This window comes from Lissotriton vulgaris, chromosome 1_1 (assembly GCF_964263255.1).
Source record: "Lissotriton vulgaris chromosome 1_1, aLisVul1.2, whole genome shotgun sequence".
In the NCBI taxonomy this organism is placed as follows: Eukaryota; Metazoa; Chordata; class Amphibia; order Caudata; family Salamandridae; genus Lissotriton; species Lissotriton vulgaris.
This window is the reverse complement of record NC_141685.1, coordinates 1,157,898,254-1,157,914,688: the sequence shown is the minus strand read 5'-3', so window position 1 is coordinate 1,157,914,688 and position 16,435 is coordinate 1,157,898,254. Positions and strand designations below refer to the sequence as shown.

Below are 16,435 nucleotides of genomic sequence, written 5' to 3'. Positions count from 1 at the left end.
GGCTAGTTCATGTTCTTACCGCACTGAGTTTTGTGGTTAGCCGGTAAGACTTCCCCTGGTTGTGAGTGTCTTTCACATTTGTTGCTATTAACCAGGTGTCACTCCGTTCCTACCTGCGCATTGCCTCTCTGGAGTAATCCTGGTGTCTCTTCACTCAAGATCAGACGCTCACTATCCTCGGGTAAATGGAGCTTCATGTTGAACACATGTATGTAAGTTTTGGAGGTTATACTTGAGGCTTAGACGCACTGTATATTTGTTACAGCTTTCTCCTGACTTCAAGACTGCAGCTACAACGTCCAGCTGGGGGAGAGTTGGTACACTCCTTGGATTATTCCCCCCACACTTTTTGGGAGCAGTCTGCATTGAGTGTGTTTATATCCCACTCTTGTCATTGCTGTTTGGAAGTGTGGGGGTCTTTCATCTTCGCTTCTGTGGAACTTTGTCTCCTCCCCATTGTGGGGAACCCTGACACCACCGCATGCCCGGGGATCACTTGGGGCTTCTTCAGCAGGAAGTTTGGGCTCTCTTGGCCAAGGGGGCCATCGAGCGCTTTCCGATGCCAGAAGTAGGTTGTGGTTATTATTCCCACTACTTCCTGGTTCCAAAGAAGGCAAGGGCCTGCGTCCTATCTTAGACCTTCTGAAGGTCAGTTGCTTCCTCCAAAAGGAGAAGTTCAAGATACTCACACTTGCTCAGGTCTTGTCTACCCTAGACCCGCAAGACTGGATGGTAGCTTTGGACTTGCAGGACGCTTACTTTCATGTCCCCGTCCTGCCGGCCCACCAGCACTACCTGAGGTTCAATGTAAGCTATGAGCATTTTCAGTTCACCGTGCTCCCTTTTGGCCTTACCAGCGCCCCTTGGGTGTTCACGAAAGTGATGACTGTGGTTGCAACACATCTGCGCAGATCGGGGGTTTCAGTCTTCCCCTATCTCAACGACTGGTTGTTGAAGACTGGCGCGCCCCAGGCAGTCATCGCCTACCTCCAGACTACGGCCGAACTCCTACATTTGCTGGGGTTCTCCATCAATGTGCCGAAGTCACACCTGATCCCCCTCTCAGAAGCTCCTCTTCATCGGAGCAGTTCTGTACCCTGCGCAATTTCGGGTCTATCCTCCTGTGAGAAGTTAGCCTGGCATATGATATCCACTAGTTCTAGTGGGCACCTTTCACCAGTCTAATCAACCCTTATTGATGATGGTTGTAAAGTCAACCTTATAGAAAGCTATCCTAGTGGTAGCGTGGACCAGCAGTCATCGGGCTAAGACTTCAGAGAGCTCATTAAGCAAGTTGTTTTACCAATTGTAATCCCTTGAGTACCAAATGAAAGGACACCACACAAGGTATATATCAAATATATTTATATTTAATCTAAACACAATCCCTCTGTACTCTTTATGACGTCAGAGGTAAAAGTACAATACAAGAATCTCAATTAGCATACGATAAGTTGCAAAGTATATGTTTTGCCCTAGGGGCCTCACAAACCATATACTAAAATAGTGGTATAAGAACCAGGTGAGAGTTTGAAAGCAGGCCTGGGGCCTGTGGAATCGCTGGGGGTACTCTAAACAACCAAAGGTTAGGAAGCAGGAGGCCCACGGTAGACGCGTGCAGGGTCTAAACACAGCCGCTGGTTACCGTTCACTTTCTATAGGAAACAAACAAGTTACAGTTTTACAGTTTAAGGATACTTCCGGATGGACTACGATGAAGCCCTTTTAACTTGGACACTAGGAGGGCCAATACCCTCGAGACTACCAGAGTACTTGTGTTACCTCACCCACGGAAGCCGGGTGCATAGGTGTCTTTTGATGTCTGGTTTTGTCGTCTATTTAAATGGAGAGCTGCAAATTAGTGCTGCAGGCAACCAGAGGAAAGGTGTCCGGGTTGATCCAAGGGTAGATCAAAGATTTGAAGAAACTGAAAGCAGAGGGGACAGAGTCTGGGTCACTTGCCAGTGACCAGGAAGGAACCAGGCGATGTTGGGTGCTTTTAGGTGAAGAGGTGAAGTTTCTCTTCAGCCACGAGGTCCAGGAGGCGTCGACAACGACCAGGTTCTGGATTCGAGCTGTCCCACGAAAGATCTAGTTGACTGCGGTGTCTGTATACGGATTGGACCCAACAAGCCTTGGCAAACTCAACTCACAGGATGTCGAGATTGGCTTTGTTGCAGACCAGCAAGGTTTGTGGAGCTTCTCCTTTGCAGTGAAGCTGGAGCAACCAGGAAAGCAAGGTAGATTCAAAATGGCATCTTCAGGGGCTCACTAGCCAACGGATTAGGAACCGGGAAGACATGTCGAGCTGAAATGCAGGAGCGGGCCCACGGGACACTCGTGGAGTGTGGATGCCTGAGCTTCGGTGCAAATGATGCTCGGGTCTGGGGCTTCTCGTACCCCAATGCATAACTGCGAGTTACCTCTGGAGTCGATGCAGTTAGCAAAATGCAGGATGTCCAGGAGTTCCGGTCCCACGTCTCTCGTGTCCACCACAGGTCTCAGCTTTGCTGTGGTTGTGGGTCTGGGTCAGAGATGTCTGGAAGTCCATGTCCTGTGTCGCAGATTCTTCGGGATCCGACGGGAGCCTCGAAAATGCAGACCAGAAATGTTACTGTTGGTGCCTGTTTGAACAGGGTGGTCACTCCTTGACCACATGGGAGATGTCTTCCGTCTTCCAGTCGAACTGGAATGTCGAAGGTCCAGGATATGTCTTGCAAAGATTCGTCCAGGGTTTTCTAATGTCCTAGGGACTGGGTTCCTATACTTTTACTAAGTTTAGGGGTTGGACTATCTTTAAGGTCCCTCCTATGGGTGGACCTGAGAAGGGGGTGGTTACACCCCTTTCCCTTTGTCCAGTTTCGCGCCAGAGCTGAGGCAGAGTGTCCCAGCAACCGGTTTGAACTGGGAAATGCATGGAGCACCTACTGTGCCCAAGGCAGTGTCTGGAAAGCATTCACTGAATGCAGCCCTCCCTGCCCCAATACACAAAACCCTGTCTGGGGAGGTGCCAGCTTCTCTCTAGACAGGAAACCTATTGTCCAGGCCTCCCCTGCCGGAGTTTCGTCCAGCAACAGGAGGTCAGACTCGTGTCTGTGGCAGCAGCACCCATTTTGTGATGCTGAGGCTCTGTTTAACTTTAACCGGGTAAACCAGTAACTACATGTCTTCTCTCTCTAGAAGGGTGGAATATGCTACTCGCGCCTCCAGGACTGGGGGGGGGGGGGGGGGGTAGTATTCCAAAGTGTTTGACACCTTACACAACATGTTTTGATAAAGCCAAACCAAAGTTAGCATTAACCGCGAGGATTATAATGCATTTAAGAGTATATGGTATGGCTATATCATACACCAGCTATAAGGAGATGGTTCCGAAAGCTGCAGAGGGGCTCAGCTCATGCTAGGGCACTCTCTCACATAAAACCAAGCACTTTACCTCCAGGATTGTCGAGGTCTGTTTTAGGAGTGGCTTATAGGTGTAGATGTGTCTATATAGGTATATAGATATAGGTATACTATGTCTAAGTAAGGGGTGATTACACCACCTTACCCAGGCTGTGTGAACAGACATGTGGTGTCAGTTTGGAAGGCAAACCAGGGGTGGCACAATACATGCTGCAGCCCCTGGTAGGCCTAGGGTGCACCTATGCCCTGGGTACCTAGGGTACACTATACAGGGGCTCACAAGGGTGACCCAGTAACCAATCTGGTATGTACCTAAAGTTCATGGAGGCCATTTCATAGAGAGAGCAGATAGACTGGGGCCCTGAATAGCAGGGTTCCAGTCCAACTAAGTCGAAAACCAGCAAAACACCAGCCAAAAAGTTGGTGTAAGCATTTAGTCCGATATCCACCTTCCTACACCTCCCGAGCAGCGAGTCCGGGACATTTGAGCTATGATTCCGATCTTTCAGCCCTTGTTCTGGGTTTTGGTCAGGATGACCTTGAGACTGCTCGGCCTCATGGCCTCCTGCATCCTGCTGACTCATCATGCCAGGTGGCGTTTCGGGCTCTGCAGTGGTGGCTCATGAACCAGCATTGTGTCAACGGTTGAACCCTCTTCCTTCCCCAACCGGAGCACACAGTGGTGATGGATGCGTCCCTTCTAGGATGGGAAGGCCACCTGAGCGAGGCGGAGATCAGAGGCCTCTGGATTCGGCAGAGTCCACGCTCCATATCAACATCCTCGAGCTTTGGGCGATCCTACTTGCACTGAAGGCATTCCTTCCCTGTCTCAAGGGGAAGGTAGTTCACAAACAACACCGCCATGTGGTACTGCAACAAGCAAGGCAGGGTGGGGTCATGGACCCCATGTCGGGAGGCTCTGCATCCCTGGAACATCAAGGCATTTCCTTGGTTGTTTAACACTTGGCAGGTTCTTTGAACGCCAGGGCGGAGAAACTCAGCTGTAGGTGCATGTTGGATCACGCACTGCGTCTTAACTCCGAGGTGGCACAAGGTCTGTTTCACCAGTGGGGAGAGCCTTGGTTAGATCTATTCGCCACCGAAGAGAACGCGCAATGTCATCAGTTCTGCGCGTTGGAATTCCAAGGCAGCGCTAGCTCGGTGAGGCTTTTTGTCATGAGTACGCTATTTTATGCCTTTCCACCTATACCACTTCTACCCAGAGTGCTGAAGAAGATCAGGCGCGACCGGGCCCCAGTCATTCTTGTGGCTCCGGACTGGGCTTGAAGAGTTTGGTATCCCGAGCTAGTCAGTATGGACATGGATCCCCCGATCCGACTGCTGCTTCGGGAGGAACTTCTGTTGCTGCAGCAGGGGAAGGTGCTCCACCCGAACCTGTCCAGCCTCTACTTCCTTGCATGGAGAGTGAGCGGCGACAGTTGATTCCTTTTGACTTGCCTCCTGAAGTCTGTGATGTCATTCTGGCAGCCAGGTGTCCCTCCACTAATTTGTTACACGCCTGCAGGTGGAACAAATTTGTGGCATGGTGCACAGCAAAGGCTGTGGATCCCCTGTCTGCCCCTCTTTTAGAAGTCCTTTTGTTCCTACTCTCTTTGGCCCAGCAGGGCTCTGCTCTGGGCACTATTAAGGGCTACCTCTCTGCAATTTTAGCCTTTCTCAGGCTCCCTGATAAGCCTTCTCTTTTCAAGTCCCCTGTTGTGTTTAGATTTCTCAAAGGCATTACTCACCTTTTCACTCCTAATCTGTTTGTGATGCCGCAATGGGACTTGAATCTGGTTCTTACTTATATGATGTGCGCTCCTTTTGAGCCGCTTCACAATTGTCCTCTTCGTTTACTTACTTTAAAGACTGCTTTCCAGGTTGCCATCACATCTGCTAGGTGTGTGAATGAGCTCCAGGCTATTTCCTGTCAACCTCCTTTTCTGTCTGTTCATCCGGACAAGGTTGTGCTCCACACTCGTCCTTCCTTCTTGCCAAAGGTTGTTACTGCTTTCCACATCGGGTTCCACTGTCTGGACCCAAAATATGCGCTCTCAATTTACCTGAATCGCACACAACAGTTCCGGGTGGATGACCACCTCTTTGGTTGCTACGTAGGTGCCAAGAAAGGCCGAGCTGTACGCAAGAGAACTATCTCCCACTCGATCGTCTTGCGTATAAAAGCTTGTTATTCTCTGGCTAAAAGGAACCTCTGGTGGGATTGCACGGCTATTCTACCAGGGTGACCAGCATCTACTACTGCATTGGGACGTGGTGTCCCACTTCAAGATATCTGTCATGAGCTACGTGGACCTTGCTGCACACTTTTACTAAGCATTATTGCCTTGACAGTCCAGTCCGGAGAGACGGCTTCTTTGTACGTTCTGTTCTCCGTGACTTTGTGGTGTGATCTTGGTTCGCAGACCCATCACCTGGGTTGGTATTGCTGAGGTATCTATTCTAAGGTAAGGAATCTATCACTAACCTTTCTCTTTCAGATGCACAAGTTACTTACCTTTGGGAACGCTATATCTGTAAGAGACATTAGTTAGTGATAGATTCATTACCGCCCCACCCATTCTCCCTGTTCTGCGAACTGATTTCTAGGGTTAAGGTCATCCCTTTCAGGACCCTAGTTTCAATGCATCAGTGGTCAGTATCTAGCATGGCTCTGCGTTCCTGGCACGGAAAGTAGTGTACAGAACTGGCGTCAGCGCACGAGGGTGGCGTCTAAGTAGCTGCCGCAACGTCATCCCAGGGACCATGAGGCCTACGAGTGACGCGGAGCCGCACGACGCGACCTTCCGACACACAGGGGTACTAAGGACGAAAACTTTCCAGATCCAATCTGACACCTGGGTGTAATTCTAAGGTAAGGAATCTATCGCTAACTAATTTCTCTTACAGATATATTGTTACCTAAGGTAAGTAACTTGTGCGACAAGCCATTGATCAAAGTTATAGGCCTGATTTGTTAATAATGAAAAGTTGTGAGAAAAGGCTTCAGGCCTCCTGCATTTATTGTGAAAAGCAATGTTCTAACCAAAAGGCCTTCAAGAGTGGATTGTCCTTTCACTGTTAATAGTTTTAGACATGTCTTTTGTTACAGAGAATCTCAAACATTTGTGTAGACGGCAGGGCTTTAATGTTTGTTTCTTCCTGTGACAAGTCCTTGGGGTAGAACATTTTCACTTTGAGAATCCATTTTATGCCTTTTTGGAAGATTTGTAAAATTTGCCAACTGAAATTTGGTCCATATTTCTAATTTTATGTCTCTAAACTTGAAGGATACCTTCTAGGTAAGCTTATGTTCGATACAGTAGGCATGAGCTGGTTATGGTCTAATGATAAGAGTATAGACCACATTCGTTAATTGGAAAAGGATTTGTAAGGTAAAGTGGATCAGATCTGTTAAATTTAAAAAACGACAACAGTTGCAGTAGACCTGAATTAATGAGAAAATCCTATGTTAAAACCAATAGCCCTTTAGGTGTGGGTTAATATTACACTGTTAATGCCTGTAGCCAGGCATTCTGTTAAAGTGATCTCACAAATTACTGTAGCAAGCATAGATATTGGTGTTTGTTACTTCCTTTGAGGACCCTAGTGTGAGAAAGTTTCTCTATATATACTGGACCAGAATAAGGTACAGTGTGTATAGAGTCCACAAACCCCAGAGGTCTAACCGAGGTTAAAGCCAGGTGTGACCTTACTCTCTAGTGGTAGCTTGGTCGAGCAGTAAGGCAGTACCCGAGGACAGTGTAGAGCATTTGTTGTACACACTCAGGCAGCAAAAAATTTCACACACTCAAAGACTGAACTCCAGGCCAATTGTTTTTATATCAAAGATATAGTTGTTTTATTTCGGTTTCCAGGTGAGTACTCGTCTGGTGAAGTTATGGTTCTGGGAATAGACTCTGGGGTCCCCCAAGGTCAGGTAGGTACAGTTGGTTCACCCTCAGCGGCGCAGGGGCGGCTGGGTGCAGAGGTAGTTAGGCCCAATGTTATCCAATGAGGGACAGGGGGCCTCTGGTTGGAGGCTGCTGGCTAGCAGGCCACATGGCTGTGGGAGCTGGGCTCCTGTTCACTTGCTCAGGGCAAAGGGGGAAGCAGGATAGGGCAAAGGTGGCACAGCCAGCGGTACTCCGGCGCTGGGTGCAGGGTGCTTTTGCGCCATCAGGCGCTCAATGTTATCCAATGGGAAAGGTAAATAGGGAACAAAGGCTGCAGGCTCGGGTACGGAGACTCTCCAGGGGCGACCAGCACTTCGAGAGGTTAGTTGGGATCTTTGAGCACAGGTAGGTACCCCAAAGGAAGGCACAGGGGGCTGTCTGGTGCCGGTTGCAGGGGTGTCTTTGGTTGCCAGAAAAGCTTACCCTCAGCAGGTCGCAGTTGGGGTGGCCCCCTGTTCTGAGTCTGCGGGGTTGTCTGGTTCGTTGAGGAGGGTCTTTGGGCACTGGACTTCGGGTCCCAGTCGCCGGGGGGACGTCCTCGTGGTCTTGGATCACTCTGGCACGGACCGGGCTCGGCAGGTGCAGAGTGGGCCTGTCCGGAGCTTCCTGGTGCAGCAGAGCCTCTGCTGATTTGAGTCCCAGACTGTAAGAGGCTCAAGGCAGGCAGGTCCTCTGGGTGTCCCAAGGTTTCTGTCCGCTGGAGTCGCCGGGATTTAGGCAGGAGCAGGTTCCAGGGTCGACAGGCCGATAGGGCTCGGGCCAAGTCAGTTGTTGTCGCCTTGTTGTTAGAAGCTGCACGGCAGGTCTTCTTCCTCTTGGTCTTCTTTCTTCTTTTATTGTCTGGATCTAAGGAAGGAAGGTTCAGGGAGTCCCTAAATACTGATTTTAGGGGCGTTACAGGTAGGGTAAGGGCAGGGACCAATAGGTCCCTGTCCTGTGGTGGGTACACCCCCTAGCCTGCCCCTCTCCTGTGGGAGGGGGCAGGAGCCTAGCTGTGATTGGGCAGGGCTCCCCATCTTCAAGATGGCAGGAGCCTGGGGTCTGGCTTCACCTAGTCTCCCCCACCTGAGGGGTGGGGTTGGCACAGGCTGGCACGCCCCCCCTTCTGACATAGTTTTTCCCGTCAGTCTTCCCGCCAGAGTGGGGGTCAGGACTGGTGGGGGCTAGTTGCTGGATACAGCAAATGGTCTGGAAAAACTCACAGAGGCGGAATGCCTTTGAAGCTTCCCCCTGCCCATCCTGGGGGAGGAGACCTAGCACCTCACCCAGGATGTGCATTGTTGCAGGCCCAGGAGAGTGGGGGGCTCTCCACCCTGCGGTCCAGCAACATGTCTGCTGTGTGGCAGCCTCTGCAGTCACTCAGCCCAGACGTGGATTGTGGTTAGGTTTCAGGGGGCATCTCTAAGATGCCCTCTGTGGTGAATTTCTCGTTAACCCCTTCGATGCTCATGACAGAACCGTTCCGTCATGAGCATCGGTTGAGCTGTGCTCATGACGGAACCGTTCCGTCATGAGCCCGTTGGCTCATTAGAACCTTCAGCACAGCGCGAGAATGTTAAATCTCACACTGGCATCAGTGTGGATTTAATGGGCTGAGAAGTTTGATACCAAACTTGTCAGTCTTCAGTGTAGCCATTATGGTGCTGTGGAGTTCGTAATGTCGACCTCCCAGCACCATATACTCTTAATGGCATCACTGCAGTTACAGTGCCCAGGAATGGCCCTGGGTACTGTAAGAGCACAGGGCTCATGCACCTGTGCTCTCACCACTGGCATAGGGCACCCAGCTAGATAGGTGACTGATGTATGCCAGGGCAGTGGGGTTGTGGGCATGGCACACAGGGATGTGTGCCATGTTGACTCTTTGTTTAGTTCTATACTTAGGCTCTCAGCCTGCAAAGGCAGTGTGTGGGTGCCAAGGTACACGGCCCCTAAGGGTGGGAAATAAGTGCTGCAGCCCTTAGGGGTCTCCACTGGTCACCATGCCCTAGGTACCAAGGGTACCATTTACTAGGGGCTGACAGGTGGCCAGAGATGCCAATTGGGTTTCAGTTTTAACACAGTTTTAGGGAAGGAACACAGGCCCAGGGTACCTGGTTGGCAGGAGCCCAGGGCACACTCAGTCAAGCACATCAGCAGTAAAATTAAAGTGGGGGCATACAAATGCAAGAAAGATGGTACTTTCTCACACCTAGGGGTAGAAGATTTTCACTATGATAATCTTTGCTAGACCCTTTTAGGAAGTTCTGGCTCGTATAGTTATCTGCCAGGCCATTGTAAACTGTCAATGACTGCATACTTCGTGGGACAATTTCTACCAATGGTTGTATTTCCCTTTGAGTAATGGTATTTTGGTTCATCTTGTGTGCATATCGGCTTGAAAAATAGTAAGCTTCTGTGGCTTGCCTGGTGGCCAGTCTTTTATTTTCCATTTTCTCGTTTTGCTTTTAAGTGTGGCTTTTTAGGCTGTAATTTTGAAACAACAATACACTATGTATGACAGCACTGACAGAGCTGCCTACTGCTACATTTAATTGTATTTTAGTACTGTAAGCATGTCTGGCAAGCGTTTATTTTATTTATTTTAGCGATTTGTAAAGCGCCTGGTGACCCGAGGGCATCCCCGCGCTATAATAATTATGAAGATCTGAGGACAGAGAAGGAGGGACTCTATTTAGGGAACAACAGCGTTTTCAGTTTTTTCCTAAACATTAAATGATTAGGTTCAAGCCGAAGGGAGCGGGGAAGTGCATTCCATCTGGTGGATGCTTTAACCGAGAAGCGACGGCCGCCAGTACGTGTCTTCCGGTGTCTGGGGATATTGGCCAGGTTCTCATTCTCCGAGCGAAGGGACCTGGGAACTTTGTAGGGAGTGATCAGGTCTCTCAAAATGGCAGGGCCAGACCCATTAAGCAGTTTATGTGCAGTGCACAGGGCCTTAAATTCGACCGCGTTGGTTGTATCATCTTCTTTTTTTAATTTATTAATTTCTACTTTCATTTTTTAAATGTATCTTACATATGCTTGTTGAGTATTTCTCTGTTTTATTGCAATTGGTTGAGTGGGTGGATGAATGGATGTATGAGTGTCCAAGTATGTTCATGTCGACTGAGTGCCTATTTCAGTAAGCCAGAGCTATTGACTTTGCCATTACTTGTTAAAGTTAACTGGAGTGATCATATTGCCTAAAGCTGATCCAGTGTGTGGGTTGGTTGTAAAGGTATATGAGCTTGGTCAGTTATCTTGGGCAGCAACACTAGTATGGTCTGGCTTATGCAAAGCTTAGATAAACTGTTGCACCATCAGTAGCATAAACTGAAAGCATCGCTCTAACAAGATTTATTTAAAATCTGAGAAGTTCTCCTCACTGTAACTGTATTTTTCTGCACAGAGCTGCTCTTAATTTCGGTCAAATTTTCTTTTTTATTTTAACATTGTGCACTGAGTTTCCTTGTTAAGTAAAATTTGTATCTGATAGACTACTAGCCGCAGATTCCTTAACATAGAATTATCCCCAGGCGTGAGACTGGATCTTTAAAACTTTTCTTTTCCCCAGCATCTCTGCGCGATGGGGGAGTTACTGCGTGACTGCTCTGACGTCCACGAGTTCCCATAAGCCCCACCCCTGCGCGCCGGCATCAGTTTTTTCTTTTTCCACATGCAATGCGGATCCGGTTTGTGCTCTGGGCCTGTTTAGGCGTGTGCTTTGTGGGAACCGTGTGCGGATGCCTTCGGCTTTAAAACATGTTAGTCTTGTGGACGCCTGATGTCGGCGACGGACCCTCGTCTCAATTGCAAGTGGTGTTGGGGGGGAAGATCACGGCTCCACTGACTGAGAGGAGGTTGAAGCCGAAGTCGCTGCGGGAGCGCCGGACGAAACTTCTCTTGGCTCCCATGTCCAGGTCGGCTTCGTCACCTTGATCCGCTTCTGCGGAAGGTTTTCGAAGCAGCCGTCATAGTCGTCGTCCACATCACTCTCCTGTGCAGTAAGAGCGTTGCTCCACTGTCGGTAAGTATCGCAGTTTGTTCCTTAATGCTGGTTTTCGGCCTGTTGGGGGCGTGGGCTCTCCGCGTGTGATGCAGCCCTGCGTATCGTCCCCCTATCCACCGTTTCCCGGAGAGGGGGCATCGTGAGCCCAGATGGAAACATATGCAGCGTTTTTGCAGGCCTCACTGGCTTCTCCTCCTTCCCCTCCTGGGACGTCAGCGGATCCCTTGCACTGTGCAGGGCCTTCCTCGGCGTCACCGGCCCCAGTGCCGACTGGTTCAGATCCAAGCTTGGAGGATGTGGTGCCGTTGGGTTGCAGCCCTTCGGTGGGTCCCTCCTTACGACCACGGCGCCACGGCTTTGACGCAAACTCCTGCAGGAGTCCCTGTGGTGTCACGGGAGGTCCCCGGGGCTCGGGTCGCATCCCCAAGCCCTTCTCGGCCCTTTGACAAGGTGATCCTGTCTAAGGCCGAGGTGACGCCGCTATGGCACCGGCAGCTGCTGGCCCTGGCGGTGCCACAGGGGTGGACGGACCCCCCCTCGTCCCTCCCCTGGCCCCTCTCGTCCCTCCACGCAGGTGGCCGCCTCATTGGAGGTAGAGTCTCACTTGGCGGTGCCACAGGAGTTGGCAGGCCCCTCTCGTACCCTCGTGAGTCAAGGCTTTGAGGGGGTCTGCTTGCCACTTCCGGGTCCCTCTCGTCCCTCCTGCACAAGCGGCTGCCTCGTTGGAGGTAGAGTCGGCCTTGGCGCCGCCATGGGGGTCGGCGGGCCTCTCTTATCCACTCATGGGTCAAGGCTGGCGGGGGCTCCTTCCCACTCCCCGGGTGCCTCTCGTCCCTCCACGCAAGTGGCTGCCTCGTCGGAGGTCGAGCTGGCACAGTTCCGGCGCCGTGCCTTAGCCGCCTCTGTTCCGGCCTCGCCCTGGTCTCCGGCGCTGTGTGATGTGGCGGAGGCCTGTCCGGCGTCTCCAGTTGCGCTGGACGACGACACCCTGCTCCAGGTTGCGGATTCTACGGCACCGGACAGGTGTCAGGTGGTGGACTCGTCTTCGGGCATCCCCTCTCCCTGGAGGCTGGGCACCTGCTGGTGTCGTCCTCGCCGGAGACGGGCTGCTGCGTCTTTGCTTTTTCCCCGACGTCATCAAAGGCCGGCTCCTCCATCACAGCGGCCGCGGTTTTCGCCAGAGAAATCACAGGTCCACCACTCCTCGGTGCCTCTTTCTCCCTTCCGGACCTGGCCCTTTCCCACTCCGATTGGCTTGGGGGATGGCCACCTTAGCTTGCAGCCGTCGCCAACAGAGGAGCTGCTTACCCCACTGCGGTGTCGAGTGCGGTTTTCCCTCGAGGTGTTTCCACGGCTGTGGGAATTTTGCGCATGGGTGATCCCGCTGCTCATTTCCCCGCGGATCATCTTTTGGAGGTTCTTCACCAGGGCTCTGGTGGGAGGGAGTTGCTGCTTCCCTTTGCAGGTTCGCTCCCTTCTTCTCTGTTGGGGGCGCCCACCACGGGGGATCCGGTGCACCGGCACCTTCCAGGACCGCGCGACCTGGTATGTCTTTCCCTCCACCCCTCTGCCAGTGGGACCCTTTTGCGGACTGCTTTTCCCTCCCTGCCGTCGCTGTTGTCTCCACCATCACTGGAGGCCCATTGGCTGGACTCTTGGGGGGCGCAATATGTTCGCTTCGACAGTGCGGCTCTGTGGGCCCTTAACACTTTGTGTGTTGACTAGGGCCACCTCTTGCTTGTGGGACTCTGTGGAGTCCCTTGGATCTGCAGCTTCTCAGCAGGATGCTGGTATTGATCTGCAGCACAATGCATTAGATGGCCGGGAGCTGGTGGCGTTTATTCTTCGCTCCGCTCTGGACATCTCGGAGGTGCTTGGTCGTGCCATGGCTTCCTCGGTTGCCCTTCGCCGCCATGCAAGGCTTCGGGACAGTGTGTTCCCGGAAAATGTTCGGGAATAGCTGGTGGATCTTCCCTACGATGGCACTCTTTTGTTCCACGCCCCGGTGGACTCTGCCATCCGGAGGTTCTTGGCCGGGCTTCGGCCTCCTCCTCCTTACCCTCCCCCTCCGTGGCCTGTGGGTTGATCTTGTTCTTGGGAGCTGTTCTTTTGTTGGGGCTGGTCGCCCCAGTTGTGTGATCTGTGTGATTCATGTGCCTGCGAGTCCTCATTTGTTTGGACTTTGGCTCTGTTGGCTGCTGGCTGGCCCTTTTTGCAGTATGTTTTTTGCTTGGCTTATCTCCACCAGGTTGGCCCTGAGCTTAGGCCTTCTGTCTTTTTCTTTTTTGGCTGCTTGCAAGCCCTCTGTCCTGCGGTTCTTTCATTTGTCCTCTGCTGCGGAAGTTTCTTCCTAAGACTGTTCCCATGTCTTGGGACTAACATACCCTAGGTGGGGTAGTGGTAGCTGTTCTATAGCTTGTTCTGTGCTTGGAAGTTGTGGTGGCCTTTGGGCCTCTGCTCTCCCTGACGTTTAAGTACATTGCAGGTGCAATTCCCTTCTCGGTGGTTGGAATGCCTTTGGTGCCCCCCCTGGGGTATCCTTATCCTGGGCCGCTGCGCTGTTAGCCTGGTCTGCCCTACTGTCCACGGCCTGGCGTCATGACTCTGGTTCCACTTCTTTTTGTGTCGTGTGTGCGGACCCCTTCATGAGGTGTGTCCGGGGCCTTCTTCACTTTCTGGCTCTCTGTCTTGGGGGCTGAGATGGATTTCTATTCCTCCCTCTTTCAGGCACACCCGGCTCAGTCTTCCTGGGTGTCCCTGGGCAGCTCTTTCTGCTTCCGCTTGCTTTATTGCTGTAGGAGCTGTTCTATGTGGGTTATTGACTTCTAGCTGTGGTAGGATCAGCTGCCCTCTTCGCTGGGTGTGTTCCCGGTGAGGGGTGACTTGCCTTCTTTCTGTCTCGTCTCCTTGGTGTCTCTGGGTTGATCTTCTTCCTCTTCCTTTCCTTGGCCCTGGATGGAGGTTTTTGTTGCCGGATGTAGGCGTGGGGTGTTTCGGCCTCCTCTTGCCTTGCCCCTGTTTCCTCTGTGGAGTCTGAACGGGCTTCCTCTTCCTTTCTTCTTTCCGCATCCCCCTTGGGATCGGTGGTGTTCTGACTGTAGGGGTTCCCCTTGAATGGGGGGGGGGGGGGTGGGGGGGGACGGGTAACAGGGCTCCTTGCCCTGTCTGTCGAACTCGTCCCCTATGGGACCCTCTGTTATGTCCAGGCTGGTGGGGTACTCTCGCAGACCCTCCTTCCCCGTGGTTATGACTAGGGTATCTATTCTACGTTAAGGAATTTGCGGCTAGTAGTCTCTATCAGATGTACAAGTTACTTACCTTCGGTAACGATGTATCTGGTAGAGATGATTCTAGCCGCAGATTCCTTGGCCAATCGGTTCATGGGTGCTCCTGCGTCCCTACACACTGGTGTTTCCAGTGTGGGGCCTTCTCATATTTTTCCTCTTTCCTTGTTTCGAGTTTGTGACTCATGTGCAGTCCTCTGAGTTAGGGCCTCCTGGCTGGGCCTCAGCCTTGGCTCCTATCAGGGGCCGCAACTTTCCTTGATGCCGTCTTTTGGTAAATTGTCGTTACTCTTCTGTCCTTCACTGTTAATGGACTGTGGTTGCAGACTTCTGTCGTCTGCTGCAAAGTTTTTCATATGTTTTTTTCTGTCTCCAGGGAGAATGTTGTATTGTTTGCTGGGTTGCTTTGCAGAAGCTGTGCTCTGCTCTTTCCTTCTATGACTTTTGGTGCCACAGTGTCTGGCACTTACCGAATGGGCTGTTCCCCTCCATTCGCTTCTTTCCTTTCTGTTTATCTACTGTTTTGCAAACTGTTCCCATAGTCTCACAGTGTTTGTGATGGCTCCGCCTTGTGGCGCTGAAAAGTTCTCCGAAGAAAACTGATGTCGGCGCGCCGGGGTGGGGCTTATGTGACCCCCGCTAACGTCACACTCGCGGACGACGTCAGGGCGGAGTCGCGCAGTACCACCCCAGGTGCGCAGAGATGCGGGGGAAAATAAAGTTTTCCGGATCCAGTCTCATCCTGGGGATAATTCTACGTTAAGGAATCTGCGGCTAGAATCGTCTCTACCAGATACATTGTTACCGAAGGTAAGTAACTTGTACACCAAAGACTCTATCAAAGAAGGGCTTCCAGCACACACTTAACCGGATTTATGTTCATACTTTTCTAAGACAAATACTCCTTTGTATGACACATAGGTTTCGAGCTAGTCTGTGAAGAAATGGCACTTCTCTAATGTCCAATTTAGAGAGCAATAGTAGATGTTCGTCAACATTTCTACGCCTGTTAGGGGTAGCTTTTGGTGCCCAGATATTAACATCGCAGTTGTATCTGTCTTGGATTTTTCCACACAGACTGCGGTATAACATAGAGAGACCACACTGTACTGATTAACCTGATTAATTTACAAATAACCATGATCTTTTTTCTACTGTGAAACATCTTGAAACGGTCCTGAGCCGTCCATGTTACAAAGAGTGAAATAGCATTCTTCTATTCAAAAGTATCTTGATCCACTTTTATGTATACTTTTGTACAAGGATTAAAAAGAACCACGAACATCATCAGAAGATTACTTATTACATTGGAATTATTTCAATTGCAGATATTGTATCCAAAAATATATCTGTTTTCTGCTTCATATTTTCTCTACGATTATGCAAAGGGCGTATGTATGTGTAGTCCATTTTCAATTGTTGAATTCCTAGTTAGGCAACTCCCGGTTTTACTTAGGAACTAATACTCTGTGTACATACTCCCAATGCTGTATCTTGTTCAAGACTCCTCATGGTGGCCATTTAAATTTCCAGTTTAATTTCTTGTGCTAAATCTGTTTTCTCACACACAGATCTTTGTGTCCGAAGCCTGTCATCGTGCCCCTCTCGATTACTTCCATCATAGATGGCGAGCTTCTGCTTGATACCGACACAAGGCCGAAATCGAGAGCAAGTGAGTTTGAGACTTCCATATTTGAAATGATTTGCTGCATTGGAGCGTATTATTTTTACTGGCACTCTGGTCTGCGATTTCCTGAATCTGGTAGTGTTGTGAAGAGATGTGGATGACATGCGTGCAGTAG

General features: G+C 50.8%; 1 protein-coding gene across 3 annotated transcripts in view; it reads left to right on the top strand.

The window, feature by feature from the left end:
- The window catches only part of TROAP (trophinin associated protein), a 395,831-nt gene that overhangs the window by 177,844 nt on the left and 201,552 nt on the right, over window positions 1-16,435 (top strand). For all 3 annotated transcript variants that reach the window (XM_086964115.1, XM_086964124.1, XM_086964108.1), the window contains one exon: window positions 16,205-16,305. In XM_086964115.1, coding sequence (XP_086820241.1) covers window positions 16,205-16,305 — 101 coding nt within the window. The remainder of the gene's footprint in view (window positions 1-16,204; window positions 16,306-16,435) is intronic.